The 17,260-nt window shown below is 37.9% G+C and overlaps 1 protein-coding gene across 1 annotated transcript in view; it reads right to left on the bottom strand.

Annotated features, from left to right (window-relative positions):
- LOC128573098 (inactive N-acetylated-alpha-linked acidic dipeptidase-like protein 2) overlaps positions 1-12,544 on the bottom strand; it is an 85,188-nt gene extending 72,644 nt beyond the window's left edge. Inside the window, exon 1 of the mRNA XM_053573294.1 lies at positions 12,273-12,544. Within this exon, the coding sequence (XP_053429269.1) occupies positions 12,273-12,544 (272 nt within the window). The remainder of the gene's footprint in view (positions 1-12,272) is intronic.
- Positions 12,545-17,260: the final 4,716 nt, after the last annotated feature.

Raw genomic sequence — 17,260 nt, 5'->3', positions numbered from 1 at the left:
CAAACTTTAGGGCAGCCAGTTACAGGCAAGGGGTCTGGGGCAGCTGCCTGAAGATGAGCGAAACAGGCACAGCCTCCCGTCCTCACGGTTGCCTCCCACAAGGGCTGTCAGTAGAGCAGAGGGCATGTGGGTGCCCTCTGGACAGGACCCGCTGTCTCAGCAATATGAGAAATCAAATGGTATTACACAAAGTTAGCACACAAAATTCATGGACCCCTAATATGGCTAAAATTCAGCATTATGACTCATTATCTCTCAATTGGAATACTCCACAAACCACCTAATTGATATAACTGTCTGCCTCCAGCCCGTCCTCCACATGATGGCTGGAGCTACACAGTTCCTTATTCTAGGTGCTTTGTGTGCACCCCACAAACAGACCCGTCTGTCCCACCTCCTGTCAGTCACTTCCCTTAACCAGCAGGAAAACCACTGGCCTCCAACACCCAACTCACAAGATGATGATCTGTCGAGTATTTATATGGAAAAACTACCTGAAATTGAAACTGTTTTAGAAATTTAAAAGGTAATGTAACCCCCATCACTACCAAAAGGATGCTTCACGTATGACCCTCTGCCTCCAGGACTGACATGTGACAGCTGCTTGTGGGAGGAGAGACATTCTGTCACCTCAGCAGAGCTCCTGTTCTTGCCAAAGGATGACTTGAGGGTTTATTTTTGTAGAAAGATGTTGATGAGATGCTTAGGCCGCCTTGCAAAAAGCCTTATTTCTACTGCTTACCTTGGTGAAGGCCAGTAGTAGGAGGAGAAAGAGATAGGGAAATTGTTATGGAGCCTGTAATCTTCCAGGAAAGAAATGGTTCAAGACTCTACCTTTTTTTATCAAGGTTTTATCAGGATACCTTTGATGGACTGAGGTAATCTCAGATGAAAACTACTTTAGATGGCCCCATACCTGGTAGTAAAGATTACAAAAACCATTAAGAATCCCAATGGTCTCTGAGAAGCAGGAATTTAACCAGAAAAATACATATGGTATCTGTTTCCCCAAACTAATGGTTATAATGTTAGGAACACCCGTGACCTTTACAGCTGGGCCAGGAGCCTCCCACCAGGCAAGTGCATGTGAACTTAAAGACCCATGCAGGCAAGCAGTGGCAAAGCTGGGAACCCACCGACGCTGGCTGTTGAACAGTCATAGCTGTGGTCACCTCTTCTCTCTCCTGCAACCTGAGAAAATGCTGTTGCTCACCTCCATACCTCCAGCAGTTGTCAAAGGCTGAATAAAAGCCCTTGGGCACCTGGCTTGGGTGCTGGCACCCACTTTGACTGCAGAGCTGCAGAAAGATCAGACATGGGTCCTCTGGGCCCTGTGGGCACAGTGGGAAACCACTGGGCTGTGGAACAGAGAGAAGGGACATAAACAGAGCCTATCTTCACAAAAATTGAATTGGATTATGAAAGGGATGGCCCCTCCATTTCTCCTCTGAACTGATGTCTGTTTGTTTGTTTGTTCTTTTACAAATATGCTCTAATACCTGCCAAAGCTAGGGCATTAAGGAAGCAGACAGCATCCCTGTTGTCAGGAAACTAATGTCCAGGAATACAAACTCCCCAATTCTAATCCTTCCCTCCGGCCTCTGCGCTTGCTGAAAGCTCCATTTCCTCTCTGCATTCTCAGCCTAAACTCTGACTGCACAGCCTGGAGTTGACCTTGAGTCTTAGTCGGAGTTCCCTCGAAAATATACCTGGAGACAACAATTGATCACAGTACTTCATGGAGAGCTTAGGGCACTGAAATGGGAAGGAAAGACAAGAGAAGGAAGACAGGCTCTAGAAGGTACTAGGATTTGGCAGTAGATTTTGAAAATCTACTACTAAAATAGATTACTTACTTCCTATTCCCAGATCACTGAAAAGATAACTGGTACAATTTTTTTTTTTCAATTTTTTGAGCTATCTTTCCTCATTTTGGTGATTTTTATCACCTATATGCTATTAAATTGTAGAGAAGCAAATATATTTACAGATTAAATGAGAAATAATCAAGTCATGTACTGGTATTATTTTTAGTGACTATTCTTAGTGATGGAGTCACGTTTTGACTCTGTAACCGTATTTCTGTCTATTGTTGCTAGAAGGAGACCACAGTTTGTGAGTATTCCTTTGTGCTCTGGAAAAAAGAAACTTTAAGACACCAACTTTTCTTTTTCACTGTGTTCAGTAGTAATTTGCATGTACTGATCGACACATTAAAAATTAAGTATTTTCATCATATTTCACTAATAAGTAACTTTAACATGATATTATTACTACTAATAATAGCATCTAACATTTATTGAGCTCTTACCACACGCCAGAAATTATTTTAAATTCTGGGCGTGAATTACTTCATTGAATTCTTACAATAGCCTTATTCTATTTTGCATAAGAAAACAGGAGCATTGCTTAGTTAATTAAATTTCTCAAAGCTGCTTAGCTAGTACATGGTAATTTTGAGATTTGAGCCCAAGCATTTTGACTGCAGAATCTAGACTCTTAATTATTATACTAATTAGCACCTTTAAATTTTTTTTCCTAATCTCTTTCCTAATTTTAATAATCAGGCATACCAGTAGCCACCTAGACAACATTTACCAAATGTGAAATTATGATTGTAAGGAATAATCAAGAGCTGATTACACCTATTTTAAATAAGAGCTTAAATGCCAGGCACAGTGACTCACACCTGTAATCCTAACACTCTGGGAGGCCAAGGCGGGAGGATTGCCTGAGCTCAGCAGTTCGAGACCAGCCTGAGCAAAAGGAGACCACCTCTCTGTTAAAAAATAGAAAAAAACTACCCAGGTTTTGTAGTGGGCACCTGTTATGTTAGCTACTCAGGTGGCTTGGACAAGAGAATTGGTTGAGGTCAAGAGTTTAAGATTGCTGTGAGCTACGAAGGCTATGGCACTAAACCTCAGGGCGGCTGAGTCAGACTCTGTCTCAGACAAATACATAAATGGATGAATAAATAAAAAAATATTAAAATAAAATGAAATAAGAGCTTGAGCAAGTGATCCCAACAGGGTTATAACTTCTGATACTTGCCATTATTAATTTTCATATTTATAGATCCTGCCTTCCTGAGCCTAGGAAAATGGGTTTGTAGAGATTTAGGAAGTAAGAGAATTCCCTGAGATGCCTAAGCGAATATTTTTCTCATTTTTCTAATAATACATAGCATCAATGAAATAAATATCAAATATACCAGAAGGGTAAGGATAACTAACAAGGAGAGTAAGCTGGTAAGATAATGCTGCATATTTACGTTCTCGGTAGACTGTGAGTTTCTCTCTGTAAGATTTACAGAAAATGTCTCTCAAAACTAGCAGAAACTCTTACCAAATGGTTATCAGTAATCACTCATTCATCCATATTCATACTGTTAGAAAAGTTTCTAGTATTAAATAAACATTTATTGGGCAACAACTATATATTGAGGACTATGTTAAGTTCTGGGGATGTTGAAGGCTTTCGCAAGAGATGATAAGTATTAACTTCAATTATAAAATAATTAAATTCTACAAGGTGCTTTGAAGATATTTACAGGGGTTCTAACTCCTTGAAAGGCATCCTTGAAAAATTCCCTTCTGTGAAGAAGACACTGTCCTAGGCTATATATCAGTTAGAAAAAAATCAGAAGTACATTTGGTGCAAAAACAACCCCTTACATCCGTTTACACAAGATTGCTTAAATCAAGTTTATGTGTCTTTACACAACAATAAAATTTTAAAGTTAAAGAGTATTTTTATTGTTTACCTAACATGTATTTCTCGAGAGCGCCTTCTAAAGAAAATTTGTTGTCTTTGGGTGATTAGAACTAGCTGTCCTCACCGGCCCCCACAACCGCTGCCCCCACAGGCATCTAGTTCCCCATAGTTGCTCCCCATAGATAACTCCCATAGCTGTGGTGTCACAAACACGGTAGGGGTTTTTATGTTTTTAAATGATAATTATATGTTTATTAAACCACGTATTTGGCAAATTATCCAAATCAATTAATCATAGGGAGAAAGATTAGCAAATTGATTTAGCAGAGTTTGAAATAATGCTAAAGAAACATTCATCAAGAATATATACAGAGCAAGACAAAAGTGGCCTTCCATCAAGAACTTTAAAGAGAAGACATCATTGGCTCTTTATAGCTTATTTTTAGGGATTGAATTTTTTGAGTATAATTCTCGGTATGTATAGATGCCAAATAATGTGGTTTTAGTTTGCTCTTTAGGAATTTTACAAAATAGTCTTTAGTACAGGATAAAGATGGCATTTCTTCCCAATACCTAATCATTAAACAAAGGATATTTCAGTAGTAATGGATTAAATGAATAGAGAGTCGATTGTTTAGTTCCAAAGCAGTATTATATTTTGAAATAAATAGTTAATATAATTAATATAATTTTTCCTTCTATACATCTTAGTTGAAAGTCCAACAAAAACCCCTCCATTCTAGTATAGATTTAGATAACCAGTAAAATTTTTAAAATATAAAAATAATATCCTTGGCATATTATTCTATTTCTCACAAAAATATCAACACTGATAAACAATGACATCTTGTTTCTATATCACAGAGGCAACAAAGGCAACAGAGGGGTGGAGATGAGGGAATGAGAAAAACAGATTGCTTTTTTAAACTTGCCACTTCTACCAAGAGAGATTTTAAATGATGGCCAAAATGTATCTGACCCTTAATGTATGCAATTTTGTTGTTAATGCAGTTTCTTTCCTGCCTATAAATGCAATAAATGCTGTGGTAGATTGCATCCTGCATCTTTTACTATTTTTAAAATGCCAAGAGTGAGACTTGGCATTTTAAAAATAGTAAAAGAAACTCAAGGGCTTTAGATTCTTTGATGTGTGATTATATTCGTGGCAAAGAAGTTTCTCGTAGCAACTTTCTCTGAACTATATATTATTCAGTGGAAACCAAAATATATGCATGTAAGTAAGGAATCGCACAAACAGAGCAGTGTCGAGTTCTGCCACCCAGAATGTCCACGATGCCTTCTTTTCTTAACATGTTGCTCAGAGATGAACAGGAGTCTCATTGCTCCTTGTTTCTCAAACATCACGGGATATCTCAGACAGCAGCACAGACCAACAGTAAAGAATTTCTAGATCTTATCACAGTTGACCAGTGAGGCAGTGTGAGATGGCCCTGTGTTTTTATTAGAGAACTTTCTCTTAGAGAAACGTACCTTGAGGTGTTTACGAGGGACCTACAATTCAAGAGTCTCCAGTTAAAAACGTGAAGCTGTTCCCACAGTAACGGGGCCTCCAGGTTGAAAGCTAACATACTCACAAAGAGCATAGGAGGAGACAGTGCATCCAAACAGTCAGTGAGTAGGAAAACAGTGGTCAGTATGGGCAGCAACTGACCAGGAACACTTCTCAGAAGACATTTCACTTTTGCTGGACATTAAAGAATAGATACAATTCAGAGAGATGAGGAAAACTGAGGGTAGTTCTCCCAGTAAGTATAAGTTCTGATTCTAAGACCGAGTAAGTCAATTTTGATGGAAGAAGGATTCTTTCCAAGGAGAAAAGGAAAATGAAGCTGGAAAACATGACTATTATAAAGGATCTCTTTCCAGGTCAAGAAAACCCTCGTAAAGATAGTCCATGTATGTTGGCAAGTCTCCATTAGTCAGAAAAAAACTAAAGCAACACTATGTGATCACTAATAAATCAACCTGGGAAAGGCCTAGGCAATTCCATATAACACAGATCCTGGTCTTGAAATGTGAAGATAAGAATGTTTTCATGTCTTTAATTCATATGATAATTCATGTTTCCATTATCACCCCAAATTATAATATCTAAATATACATAGTTGAAAACATACGACCTTCAATTTGAATAGATAGATTTAGTTCTTGAACCGCTATGGGCCTCAATTTTCTTCTCTGCAATGCCTTACTCTCTACAACCCAATTACAATATTATCTTGAATGTTTAGCGTGTGGTTGTTTATTGAAGGGTACTGAGGGTATTGAAGGATTTAATCCATAAGAAAAATTGGGGACCATCTATTAGTTTACTAATGTGACTATTTTCTAGAAGCTGATACGGACTTTAACCAATAGCCGGGGCCCTGACAACTTGGTGTTTCTCACCTAATAGACTGTTCTATGTCCGGGAGAGTGTGTTTGAAGGCTAGAGGCTCACAGAGCCTACCTCCAGGGGGACACGTGTCCCCACGCCTCAGGAATCCTCTTTCCTTTGCTGTCTGAAGCTTGTGATCTTTATAGTTTTAGATCCTCAGAAAAATTAGGAATATTACACTATTCATCATTTTATCATATGGCTGTGCACTCACTCTGCAAAGAAACTAGTCCACTATTCCAGCGAAGAGGTTAAATGTTACGTCCATGGGTTTTGTATGCTCCAAAGGAGGGTAGAGGAAAGAAACAAGTAGGAACTGAAAATCTACTATGTGGCAGTTCACAGGGACTGCAAAACATGATTTCCTTTAATGCTACCAACAAAACTGAAAGTTTACATGAATCACTCCTTTTAATAATGTAAATTGAAGCCAGGCTGTCAAAGTTCTAATACGTTACAAGGAATGGCTTATTTTATTTAAAATATAATTTATTTACTGGAAAAAAACAAAAAAGGCTATATTTAGTAACTTTCATGTTTTATTTTTCCCTTCAAATATGGTAAGTTGCTAATGATGTCTTTTTCTAAAGGTGTCAGAGAACTTAGCGCCCCTCTTTTCAACGTATTTAATGGATTGGGGACACATACCAGGGTCAGGCTCCAGGGAACCATCTCGTGTGTTTAGGCAGACGAACAGGTCCCTGGATTCTATTACCTCAGATATGCATCATGCCCTTCATGTTGTAAATATTTGTCCTCATTTCTTAATGAAAAAACTAATTGTTGGACAATAAACCCTTGTGAAATAAATGATTTAAATGCATGTTAACAAGTAATTCCCCCAAATGTCAAACATCTTACATAAATTCATGGAGTATTAAATGATAAAAGAAATCTTGCCTGTCTGATCTTATCACCTCAATTTGCAGATAAGGAAATGGGGGCTGAAAAGTGAAATGACTTGCCAAACTTCAACAAACTTCACTTAGCTACTGAGAGGCATAAACTCTCAACTCACTGCTTTGATAGACAATAAAATGCTTGAAGTGGAGTTCAAAGAGATTGTGTGTGATGAATATGTGGAATAAGAATGGAAAATTCGGCAAACACCATGTACCCAAAAGTACACCAACTGAGTGGCAGTTCACACTTGCCCCTTGCATTACCAGGGCACACCTGTTATCGTCTCTGTAACTGGCAGTCCCTCTCCAGGACACCATGGCACACCTGTTATCGTCTCTGTAACTGGCAGTCCCTCTCCAGGACACCATGGCACACGTGTTATCGTCTCTGTAACTGGCAGTCCCTCTCCAGGACACCATGGCACACGTGTTATCGTCTCTGTAACTGGCAGTCCCTCTCCAGGACACCATGGCACACCTGTTATCGTCTCTGTAACTGGCAGTCCCTCTCCAGGACAACAACACGTCTCATCTAGGTAGATGTTCTCTTTTTGTTTTTATTTTTATTTCTTTTATTAAATCATACAGAGGTAGATCATATATATATTTCTTATGTCGTAACTCCATCTCCCATGCCAGCTTTTGTCTTAAGCCAATTTAACCTCACTTTCTCTGTAATGCTAGATAATTTTCTATTTATCACTTTATAAGAGAAATGCATTATGATTGTGAATGTATTGATTCTGTCTTATACTTTGATCCATTTTTATTCATATACAGGTTAGTGGGTACCTACATATCCAAAATTATCTTCCTGAATTCCTTTTCTGTCTGAGAGATAATCCTCTAATTAGATAAGCCTGAGTTTGTGCTTTGGCTGAAGTCTACTGTGTCTGATATTGATATTGTTCCATCAGCTTTCTTTGGTTGCGTTTGTCTGATACATCGTTTTTTAATCTCTTTAATGTTTTCTGTTTTATAATATCTTGGATAACTTGAAATTAATATATAACTGCATTTCTTAAAAGTTCAGTCTGGGAAATGTTTTTTCAACTGATTTGTGCTATTTATAGTTGTTATAATTACTGATATATTTTGCATTTATTCTATTATTTTGTGTTTTCTGAACAATGAGCTCTCTCTTTGCTTCCTTTGCTCCTTTTTGAAGTCCATTAGCCTGACTGAGCTCTCATTTTTCCCTCTTCTGTCTTTTCTTTCTCTATAGATTGAGGAGTTGTATATTATAATTTTATTTTTTAGATTTTTGGTAGGTACATTACATTTTACACAAGTTCACTTTTGTAGCAATTTGAATGAAGTTCATTGTCATTATTCTAAATGGAGTAACCCAAGAATGGAAAACCAAATGCCGCATATTCTCACTTATAACTGGGAGCTAAGCTACAGGTGCGTAGGTACCATTCCACTGCAGACATAGGAGGATGGAGGTGAGGAAGAAAATTACCCATCAGTGCACTGTGTGCTATCTGGGTAGCAGTGGTTCATGCCCAGACTTACCACTAGACAATTCACCTGTGTGAAAAGGAAACATCACTTTCCCTCCTAATTTATTGAAATATAAATTCTAAAAATTACATGCTTGAGATCTTCAAAAACAAATAAGTAAATAGATTTTAGACAAGCTCAGTTTACTAACAAAGTAATCACTCTCTCTCCCCTCCATCTCTCAAGGGTGCAGTTCACTATGTCCTGAGGATGCATCAAAGCCCTGCTCTCTGCCTCTTACGTTATGTTTTCTGATACATTTTCTTTTTCTTTTTTTTTTTTTGCAGTTTCTGGCTGGGGCTGGGTTTGAACCCACCACCTCTGGCATATGGGGCCGGTGCCCTACTCCTCTGAGCCATAGGCACCGCCCTGTTGTCTGATATTTTTAAAAACTATCTCAAGTTAGTTACTCTTATCAGTGTGGTTTTATTTAGAGTCAACAGCTATTTATGTTTATTTCTTTAGATGAATACAGAATCCTGAGTGGAGAGTTATTTTTCTTTAACATTTTCCAGCATTCTATTCTATTTTGTAGCTAATGAGGAATTCTTGGATACAGTCCAGTTGTTTTTCTTACATAGGAAACCTGTCTTTTCTGTCTAAAAGCATCTTTACTCTGATTTGTTTAGATGTGGATTTATTTTTAACAAATCCTTCTTATAACTTAATCTTAAAGATAAAAATTGATGTCTTTAATGGATCTTGGATTTCTTAGCCATTTTATCTTTAACTACCTACTCCTAATCTCTTATTTTGGAACTTAGAATGAGAAGGTCAAAAATATACCTTCTTTAATTTTATCTCTTTATTTTCATATCTTTGCTATTTTCTGGGACTTTTAAATCATCCATTACTTTTTTTTTTTTTTTCTCTTTTTAGCAGAATCTCACTGTTGCCAAGGCTAGAGTGCTGTGGCATTATCTCAGCTCACAGCAACCTCAAATTCCTGGCTTCAAATTATCCTCCTCTTGAGTAGCTGGGACTCACAGGCACCCACCACAATGCCTGGCTAATTTTTCTTTTTTCAATAGAGATGGGGTCTTGCTCTTGGTCAGACTGGTCTTGAACTCCTGAGCTCACTTGATCCTCCTGCCTCAGCCTCCCAGAGTGCTGGGATGACAGGCATGAGCTCTGTGGCTGCCCTATCCATTGCATTTTTAATTTCACTGATGATGTTGTTGATTTGTAGAGTAAATAGTGTTTATTCTTTTTCTATTATTCTCATATCATCAATTCTTCCATATGGTTTCTACTTTTTTATAATTTCAAAAATTCTTGTATGTGTATCATTTCAGAGTTGATTTTTGTGTTAAGATTCACTGTCGTGTACATTTGTCATGGTAAATCAATTTCCATATACACACATATTGGTGGGTATATATATCTGTGTGTGTTGCTGAGGAAAGGCTAAGAGTGTTCTTTCATCTGAAAGTGTCCTCCCAAAATCCATATTAAAATCTTAACTCCCAAGATTATGGTCTTTGGGAGGCGACAGAACACGAGGGTAGAGCCCTCGTGACTGGGGTTAGTGAACTTATACAAGAGACCTGAGAGCTAGCTATGTTTCTACTGTATGTGGAACCAGATTAGAAGGTACCATTTATGAATCAGGAAACAGCCCTTGTAAGGCACAGAATCTGCTGGCACCTTGATTTTTAACTTCTCAGCCTCCAGAACTGTGAGGAATACAGTTTTGCTGTTTAAAAGCTACAGAGTTTAGAGTATGGTATTAAAGCAGCCCAAATAAGATAAGAAGAAATTCAGTTAAAATGAAGTTGAAGATGAGATTGTCATACGCCTTTAGGATGCTGAATGGATTGTGAGTCCAACAGGAAGCCAGAGTTTAAGAGAGAAATGACGTAAACTAATATTAATATGTGTTTCAAAACAAAAGAGATAAATCATTTCAGAAATATTTAGAAATATTGCCACAAAGTAGTTCATACTTGTTACTGCCAGAATAGTGATTTCATTAGTTTAGAGCAGGTTTTAATATATGTTTTAACTTGGACATTCTCCCATCATGGGAATAATACAACCTATAGTATGGCTTAGGGTCAATTTCTTATGGCACTTTCTTTTTTCTTTTCTTATGGCACTTTCAATATGTGCACACTCATACCTTGTGGAGAGAAAGTTTTCTTTTTGTGACACTGGACTAGTAGTGTACATTTCTAGTGACCCATTGAACAAGATACCAGTTTTTCTAATTTTTCTAAATTGTCTCTATGCAATTCTCATCATGTAACTCAAAGGTTATGTCTTCTATCCGTGAGAGGGCCTTAAACCTCTAGAACCCAGACATTGGGGTCTAATGTCAATTCCAACACTCTAGACAGGCCGGGTGCAGTAGCTCACACCTGTAATCCCAGCACTCCAGGAAGCTGAGGCAGGTGGATTGGTTGAGGGTCAGGAGTTCTTCACCAACCTCAGCAAGAATAAGACTTCATCTCTACCAAAAATAGAACACTTAGCTGGGCATTGTGGCACTTGCCTGTAGTCCCAGTTACTCAGGAGGCTGAGGCAGAAGGATCTCTTGAACCCAAGATTTTGAGGTTGCTGTGAGCTAAAACGACATCACAGCCCTCTAGCCCAGGGGACAGAATGAGACTCTGTCTCAAAAAAAAAAAAAAAAAAAAAAAAAATCAAAAATCTAGACAGCCAAAGCATCAAATTAATAAATTGTATCTCTGATTTAGGATACCATTATTTCTGATACCAGGGAATATATTTCCTTTTTAGCTATATTTTCTGCTTTTTAGCTGTAAATATATCCAGCATCCCAAGACTATGTTACAGGCAGAGTCTATGTTAGCTCAGATTCCCGTGTTACCAGAAGTAGACATCCCCAGAATATTCTTTATATAACAGCCAGGATGATTTTTCTTCTATGTTCTTTCTTACTTCTTTATTTTCTTTTGAAACATAGATTAGGTCTTATAACTTTGCTCTTAAAACCTGGCTTCCATTGCACTCAAACACCAGCCAGAATTGTAAGGCCTGTAACAAACTGGTCTCCAACCCAACTTTGAGCTACTTTCCTTCTCAGGCACTTTCATGTCCTCAATGTTCTAAGCTCTCTCTCGCCTTCATGAATTTACATGTGCTTTCCCACTGGCAGAAATGCTCTGCGTCCTGATCTTTACAGAGCTAATTGCTTATCTGGTAGCCCTCAACTTAATTTTGAGCTTGTTAATTAAGCATCTATATCAGTCATATGGGAGGAGAGCTTCTCCCTACTTTCCTCGAGATTTTTATCTCTTACAGCAACTCATTTATTATTTTCATAGAGCCTTTTGGGTATATATATAAGATAGATATATATATATATACATACTGTCTATAAAATATCAGTATGGCTATCTTGCTATTTATTTATGGCTATATATCTAGCACCAAACCACAGGTCATTCCCCAAAGTAGGTATTAAGTGAACATTTACAGAATGAATGAGTAAATAAAAGATTTGTAATGTCGTACCCAGCAAAGGGACCCCTAAAGGCCCCTAACTGTCCCAGCAAAGGGACCCCTAAAGGCCCCTAACTGTCCCAGCAAAGGGACACCTAAAGGCTCCTAACTGTCTCAGCCTGAGTCCACACACATCCCAAATCCCTACCTTGAGTTAATTCCTCAAAAGGTTTCAGAATAGAACAAGGAAGTTCCCTGAGTTCCCAAGAACTCCTAGCAAAAGATAACAATGGTAGAACCTACCCCACCCCCTAGCAATGACTAAATAATGGTGGAAAACTTACCTAAGCAATATTTCCCAAAGCCAACTTTGTCCCCATGCCAACTGCCACCCTCTCATGCCAACTGCCATGGTGAAGCCCCCTGGACTGTAACCCCAATCCTGAGCTAACCGACCACTTTCTGCTCTTGTTTCTGCTTGCTTGCATGGCAACAAAAATGGTATAAAAGTCCGCCTGCCCCTCATTTCAGGGCTGTTTGCCCATTGGGTGGTGACCCGCCTGTGCAGGTATAATAAATCACCGTGGTCCCCTGCACAGGTGTAATAAATCGCCATCTGATAAACAGTGGGGTCCGAGTCGTTCTTCAGGTGGCATGTGTACAATAGCAAAGCTAGTCATTTGTATATCTTCAAGTATTTAAATGTTCAGCTTAGAGTCATTTGTGGAATGTTTTGACCCCCTAAGATTCTTTGAACAATTATCAGATTATAAAGATTTTAGAAAAACAGTAAAGGCATCTAACAGTAATGTTGGCAGAATTTATGAAAAAATATTCAAGGAATATCAATAATTTTAGTACTTTATATATACAATTATTAATTAGACATAGTTCAAGAAAAAAATAGGAGATTTTGAAGACATTACTATTGTTTCAAGCATTTTAAATATCACCTGAAGAGAATCAATAAGTGATGGACAAAACAGAGTAGAATGAAGACTGCAGTTAGCAGCTGGGGAATCTGGATGTAACCTGGTTCTGCCACTATCCATGTGGCCTTAGACCCAAAACTACAGGAGACTTCCATTCTTTCCTCCATGAAAAATGAGGTGCGGGGCAGGTGCACATATATTTAAGACAGTACTGCTGTTAACAATAAGGTAGACAATATCAGGGGAATTCTGATCTTTCTTAAAATGTGTATTTATTTTAAATGTGAATAATTGATTTAAAAAGGACAAATGGGAGCAGCACCTGTGGCCCAAAGGAGTAGGGCACCGGCCCCATATACTGGAGGTGGTGGGTACAAACCTGGCCCTGGCCAAAAACTGCAAATAAATAAATAAATAAAAAGGAAAAATGGTCATTTTTTTAAATCCTGATTTGAACAGAATGTCAAAGTTGTTTAGGGACCCCTTCCTCCATTTTTAAGTAACATCATATGTACTAATATTCCAAAACTTCAAACTCTTTCTCCAAACACTCCATATCAGAAGTCACAGAATTATTTTAAATATGTTTCAGCCATCAACTCCCCATGAATTTTATCATACTGTTTACATTTCAAGGCAGGGAAAGGCATTCTGAAGAATTAATGGAGTTGGCTATTTCTAAGTAACAAAAATGTATGAATCATCACACTAAAATGAATATTTTATCTTTTCCTAAACAAAATAATAATATATACATGCAAAATGAATTGAATTCAGAATAGTTGATGAAAAATAAATGTTGGGTGGGCAAGTTAAAGCTGGCAAAGCCAGTTGGCTTTACATTGTTGTTGCCTGCTAAGCATTTTATCAATTCACTGTAACACTGTAATTAGTTATCTGTGAATCTTAACCTTGTTATTACCACCTTGCAGGTAAATCCACTAATTTGAAGTTTATATATAAAAATGAAACCAGTGTTTGACTTCCAGTCTCAGGGCTGTCGGAGTAACAAAAACACGGTTGTGTCTGGATTTCTTTTCCTATTAAATCATCGCCACTGTCATAGCATTAATATTAGAATAAGAGCATAGATTTTGAGACTTTCTTAGCTCGGGAGCTAGAGTTATAAACTCCAATGTGATGCAATAACAAATTAATCCTTAAATCTCAGTGATGTAACACAATATTTCCTATTCAGTTTCTAACCCACATGCCATTTGGGAGTTCAGTCTTAGCTTGTTTGGGACTTATCACAAAAATACCAAAAACTGGGGGCTTATAAAGGACAAAGGTCTCTTTCACACAGTTCCTCCTGGAGGCTGGGAGGTCTAGGATCTGACACTGACAGATTTGGTGTCTGGCGAGGGCCCGAGTTGCGCGGATAGCACCTCAGGGCACGGTCACATGCTGTAAGTGGCAAACTGCTGCCATCAGATCTCCTTTCTAAGGGCATTCATCCCATTCAGAGGGTTCTGCCCTCACATTCTACTCACCTCCAAAGGCCCTTTCTCTTTATAGAATCGCATTGGTAATTAGGTTTCAACCTATGCACTCCGGACAGACCCAAATATTCAGACCGCAGCTGTCCACCACTGGAAGTGTTGTTGGCTTCCATGACAGGTGAGACAAAGAGCTGGACTCACTGGCTCTAAGTGCTATGCCTCAGAACTGGCATAAGTCTGAGTTCTGTTTGAACTAGCCACATTTCTCCAACTAACTGCAAAAAGCCTGTGAAAAGTTGAGGAGAAGCCAGATACCTGATTAGCTGTAAGCGTTTCCACCACACAGATCTCTGTTTGAGTTGAATTATCTTCATTATTAGCTATGTCAAAGTTAGGTGATTTTCAACAAATTTCATAACCTCTCAAACTCCAACATAGTTATGGACAACTAGAATATGCATGTGATTTTAAAAATGTATTTGAATGACACAATACCAACAATACAGGCAGTCTCCACAGTATGAATAGACGGGTTTTGTAGGCTTGTTCTTAAGTTAAATTTGTATCTAAGTTGGAGCAGGTACATCTCCCTATTACTTGTAATAGCTTCCATTCATAAGTGAGAATCATATACATCTGTCAGATGTTTATAAATTACGGGTTTGCTATAATAAAATCCCCCTGTTTGTAAGTGCGAGTTGTATGTCAGTCAGATGTTTGTAACCTGGGGACTACCTGTATCTTATCTTTGTAGCTAGTGTCATGTTAGCATTTGGGGGAAATGCAATATACTTTTCTTTAAAATTTTTGAAAGTAGAAAAATAGATTAGACAGACAGAGATAAATGATAGAAAGAACACTTAAGAACTCTGCTTGTGTGAGAGTCAGTGGCACACCTGGTTTCTGCCTAGACTAGGAACGCCTAACGGGATGGGACCATGTCTTTTCCATGAGGTTCCTCAGTAGTCACAACAGCACTTGACATTCTGACTGCTCAACATGCTCATGGAGCTTAAAGCTTTGTACTTCATAACATGACAAGCAAATGTCCATTACAATGTAAAGGAAGCCTGGGGACTAGAACCCCTATCTTTACAACTGTGCCAGACATTACCATCTTTGGCTTAACTCTTCTTGATGGGCTCAGAGACCAAGGCGCCCTTGTTGTTATTACAGTTACTAGGCTCTCATGCAATTCAAAACCCACACTGCTTGTATAAGAGGTGTCCTTTCCTTACCAGCTCTTTTTAAACTTTCCCTCCTTGCCTCATGCTAGGATTTCCTGCTTTCAAATCCCAACTTCAACTCAGACAGGAAGCAACGGAGACTACAGTTCAGGATTTTATGCATCCCTTTGCAGAGATCTCACGAAAGATTGAAAGTGTGTTTTAGTATTGCCACGCAGATTGAGGACGCAGATGCAACTTATTTTTTCCTGAGACCGGGTCTCACTCTGTCATCCAGGATGGAGATCAGTTGCACAACCAGAGCTCACAGTAATCTCAAACTTCTGGGTGCAAGTGATTCTCCTGCCTTGGCCTCCCAAGTAGCTAGGCCCACGAGCATGGACACCCAGATGATTTTCCCTTGATTATTGTAGAGACATGGGTCTCACTATGTTGTCCAGGATGGTCGTAAACGCTTGGCCTCAAGGAATGCTTCTACCCCAGCCTCCCAAGGTGCTCGGATTACCAGTGAACCATTGCGCTCAGCCTCAGATGTAATTTGTTGATCTCGTTGGCCTGTCAAGTATCAGGGAAAGAAGGAAACAATTTAAATTAAACTTCCTAACTACCTTTTACATATTTATAATATAATGATTTGATAGTATCCAGTAAACGCTGTTTTATCTCTTAACTACATCTTTGGTTCTAGGCATATTGTATTTTTATATTTATTCTGGCAAAAAAGTCAGCATTTCTCCACAAATTTAAAACCATGTTGCAATACAATATCCTATATACCTTATCATTATGACAAATAGATCACATCATATGCTTCTCCTGAAAAAATACATATATATAGTGAAACTTCTCAGGAAGTAAACCTTTTGTGGCTGTATATTTCTCTGTAATGGAAGACATTCAGATAAAGTTGAATGCTGCATCTTAGCTGCCTAGACATAAATGCAAATTGGAATTGCATTTGAAATAGACTTAAAATAAATGCTAACCTCAATTTTCTAAGAACTGAAGGCCCTTTGTTCTTGATGACAAATAAATATATAGCATTTTTGTCTTATAATGCTTTATAACTCCTTATAACTAAGCATCCTGATTTAGTCTGGAGCAGAAAATAGGAACAACAATAATCTCATTTAAATACCATGCGATTGAATGCCTTACAGTAAAAATGAATTTTATAAAAAAGGAAAAAATCAAGGTCAATGGGTTATGGATAATTTGGGTTAAGTTATTCTCAGCATATGAGATAGACACTAACTTCTGAGGCTCATTCTCACTGATTACAAGGTTGACTGGCAGAGATGGCTGTCTTTTGTGAATAAATGAAAATTCTTTAAATCCACCATTAATATTAAATCATAGACTGATTAAGACATATAATTTAATCACTGTTAAGTATCTTCCATTAATTTTAAGCTCTATAGTCATTATCCAGTAAACCACATTGCAGAATTCTTAAAAAACAAAATAGATTCTTTGAATGATGACTCAAAGTATGATTGTGATTAAAAAAACCTCTCTAATTATTCACCATTACTGAAATGAAGTTGATTTAATTGAACATGTAAAAGAGATTGCATTTTCTAATCATACCTCATCTATAGATACTTATTATTCAAAGAAAGCTATATGTATTTTCAAGCACCTATAATTAAAATAATGCATTTTTATCTTAAGTGACTTTCTCTCTTGGTGATTATTCTAGGGCAGCGGTTCTCAACATGTGGGTTGCGAACCCTTTTTACAATTTGTAACATGGCAATTAAGCAGGTTG

The sequence above is a fragment of the Nycticebus coucang genome, chromosome 20 (genome assembly GCF_027406575.1).
Source record: "Nycticebus coucang isolate mNycCou1 chromosome 20, mNycCou1.pri, whole genome shotgun sequence".
In the NCBI taxonomy this organism is placed as follows: domain Eukaryota; kingdom Metazoa; phylum Chordata; class Mammalia; order Primates; family Lorisidae; genus Nycticebus; species Nycticebus coucang.
The sequence above is the reverse complement of the archived record's forward strand: the minus strand, read 5'-3'. Positions and strand labels throughout refer to the sequence as shown.